At 61.8% G+C, this 2,550-nt stretch overlaps 1 protein-coding gene across 1 annotated transcript; it reads right to left on the bottom strand.

Annotated features, from left to right (window-relative positions):
• Positions 1 to 258: 258 nt before the first annotated feature.
• On the bottom strand, positions 259 to 2,208 carry CkaCkLH20_06140 (farnesyltransferase beta subunit ram1; the record flags this gene model as incomplete). Its single annotated transcript, XM_038888857.1, has 5 exons — positions 259 to 514; positions 587 to 898; positions 1,046 to 1,163; positions 1,242 to 1,369; positions 1,442 to 2,208. 5 exons carry the CDS (start codon positions 2,206 to 2,208, stop codon positions 259 to 261), a joined length of 1,581 nt encoding a protein of 526 aa, XP_038745658.1.
• Positions 2,209 to 2,550: the final 342 nt, after the last annotated feature.

Below are 2,550 nucleotides of genomic sequence, written 5' to 3'. Positions count from 1 at the left end.
TGTCCGAGATCTCTTGCGCCGGGCCTCGAAGCTGCAGGCTCCGTCGTGTTCATCCCGCAATTCTTCCACCCCCCTTATACCCTCCTGTTGGTCGCGGCCGTCGGTAGGCGCGTCGACGTTCACGGAGTATATCCCCCAAAAGCCCATTTTCACCAAAAGCCCACGTGACACAAGAGTCGACTGCATCGCAATCCTTCCTCCTTTTCATACATAGAGGGGGGGCGGTCGCCTCTGCGGCGGCCTGGTGGCGGTACAATTTCAGAAGCCCTGTTTGGCCGCGAAATACGCCTTCATGTCGTCGACGCTCTCTTGGGGGATGGTGTAGACGGGGTGGATCGTCCCGACGCGGTCCTCCTCGTCGAATATTTGCGCGCCCTCCTCGGCACACGGCGACACCACCCATTTCGGCTCCGGGAGGATCGTCTCGTCTTCGTTGACATATGTGAGATCCCACTGGTGCTGTGCCGAGCTCAGTCCGGAGAGCACGTAGCAGGTGTGGTACGCGTCGGACGGCCTGCCATCCCAAGTGTCAGATTTTCCTATTCATACAGAGAGATTGGGGACGCATGGTCGGGTCGACACTCACCTGCTCGGTTTATCACGGAGGCCGCCGCGTTTGGACCGGTCCTGTCCGCAGCACAGGATGTACCGGATCAGTCCTTCTCGACTGTACAGGCTGCCGTGGTGCGGAGCAGCAGACCTCGGCCGATCCTGGTCCTCCTGCTGCTCGTCGAGCTCGCTCGCACCCTTCAGAACGGCGTCGATCAGTGGCCAGCACCCACCGACCCAGTGGCTGTAGCAGCCGTCGACGAGCTTGTTCGTGCGCCCGCTGAAGCCACCCTCCGGAGCGTACTGCCGTGACGAGAGCCAAGAGATGAGTCGTGGCACGTCAAGGTATCTGTCACGGGGACGCGGCGAGAGTCAGTTCGAATTCGATGCATATCAATGTCGACCCCTCATTCAAAAAGGGGGGGCGACGGAGCGAAAGGGGGAGGAGGAGGAGGAGGGGGGGGGAAACCACTGCGAAAGCGAAAGAACTACGTACTTTGGAATGATGCGATGCGGAGTATCCAGAATCGAGAGGCAGCCCAGAGCGCAAAACGCGTAGGCGCCATGCGCTTCACCATCCGGTTTTCCCGATATCCCGCCCTCGAACGTTTGGCCTTATTGGGGGGCGTGTGTGTGTGAGCTCCCGGGGAGGAACGAGAGAGAGAGGCAGCCGGGGCTAAGGCATGACTTACATCTGCGTACATAATCCGCCAATCCGGTCCAAATCGTGGGCCGCTCAGGCGTCCACGCCGGCGAGTCTGTAGATAGTTCTAGAGGGAGGTTCAGGAGGGTGACGATGACGGCTGCGCAGTATGCTCCCCTAAATCGCTCGAGTCAGACGGTCGCAGGGGAAGTAGAGTGGTGAGAACGAGAGAGAGAGAGAAAGGTCTACCTGACATCCACCTCTCCGCCCAGCGTCATCTGTATGCCGCCGTCGGGCTGCTTGAGAGAGCAGATCCATCTCCACATGGCCTTCCTGTCGATGACCTCGTAGGCGTCCTCCCCACCGACGATGGCGAGGGCGAGCACGACGGCGTACGTGGTGGCCAGGTGGGAGTTCTGCCCGTGGCCGCCGCCGACGCCGCCGGAGGGGTTCTGCATGGTGCGCACCGTCCTGACGAGGTCGTCGCGGTAGACGGCGGTGTCGAAGCCGAGGAGGGCCAGGGCGTTGAGGGACCAGTAGAGGAACCAGGGCCGGCTGGCGTCGGCGGCGACGTAGGGGGCCGGGAAGCGGCCGAGCTGCTTCTGGAGGAACCTGACGTGGTTGTCGCGGAGGAGGGCGGGGACGCCGCGGGCGTTGTGGGCGACGTCCGGGTCCGTGGCGGCCAGCAGCGGCACGCACTGCTGCACGGTGTCGTCCTGGGTCCTGGAGGTGGCGGTCGCGAGGGCGTCGCGGACGGGCGGGGAGGGGGCCGTGAAGAGGGACGGCACGGCGGGGTGCGGGGGCCGGGTGGCCGCGGCGAGGTCGGTCGTCGAGTCGCTGGAGTAGTCGACGAAGTTGTCGTCTTCGTCCGGGTTGTCATTTTCGCCTCCCGGGCGTTGCGCCGCCGGCGGGGGTGGTGGTTGTTGCTGTTGTTGCTGGGCCGCGGCCATTTCTGATGCGCGCTTGGTGAAGGTGACTTTGGGACGGCGGTTGAGAGGTTTGATGCGGGGTCTCATTTCTCGGCCGCGAGGGGCGCGGAGTGTTTATGTTTTTGGAGGTTTCAGTGAGATACGAGGCTCGTACGAGCTCCTGTTTTCGTGTGTTCGAAAATATCGTTCGGTTTTGTAAGGCTGAGAGGGATGATTGGTGAGTGAGCGTCCTTCTCACTGAGGTTCGTGGTGGTTCTCGGTCATCAAAGGAAGTTCATTGAAGTGGGGGTACCCTGGTTTTGATTGGTCGAGTGTGTTTGCGCTAGTGAGCTCTGAGGACCCACCGCGGGGTTACCTTATGGAAGGTCACTGCACCACCACCATCAACACCAAGACGTCACCTCACGATGTTTTCATTCAGTCGTTGTC

Source organism: Colletotrichum karsti (genome assembly GCF_011947395.1).
Source record: "Colletotrichum karsti strain CkLH20 chromosome Unknown Scaffold18, whole genome shotgun sequence".
NCBI lineage: Eukaryota > Fungi > Ascomycota > Sordariomycetes > Glomerellales > Glomerellaceae > Colletotrichum > Colletotrichum karsti.
Note: the sequence above shows the minus strand (reverse complement) of the source record. Positions and strands in the feature narration are given on the sequence as shown.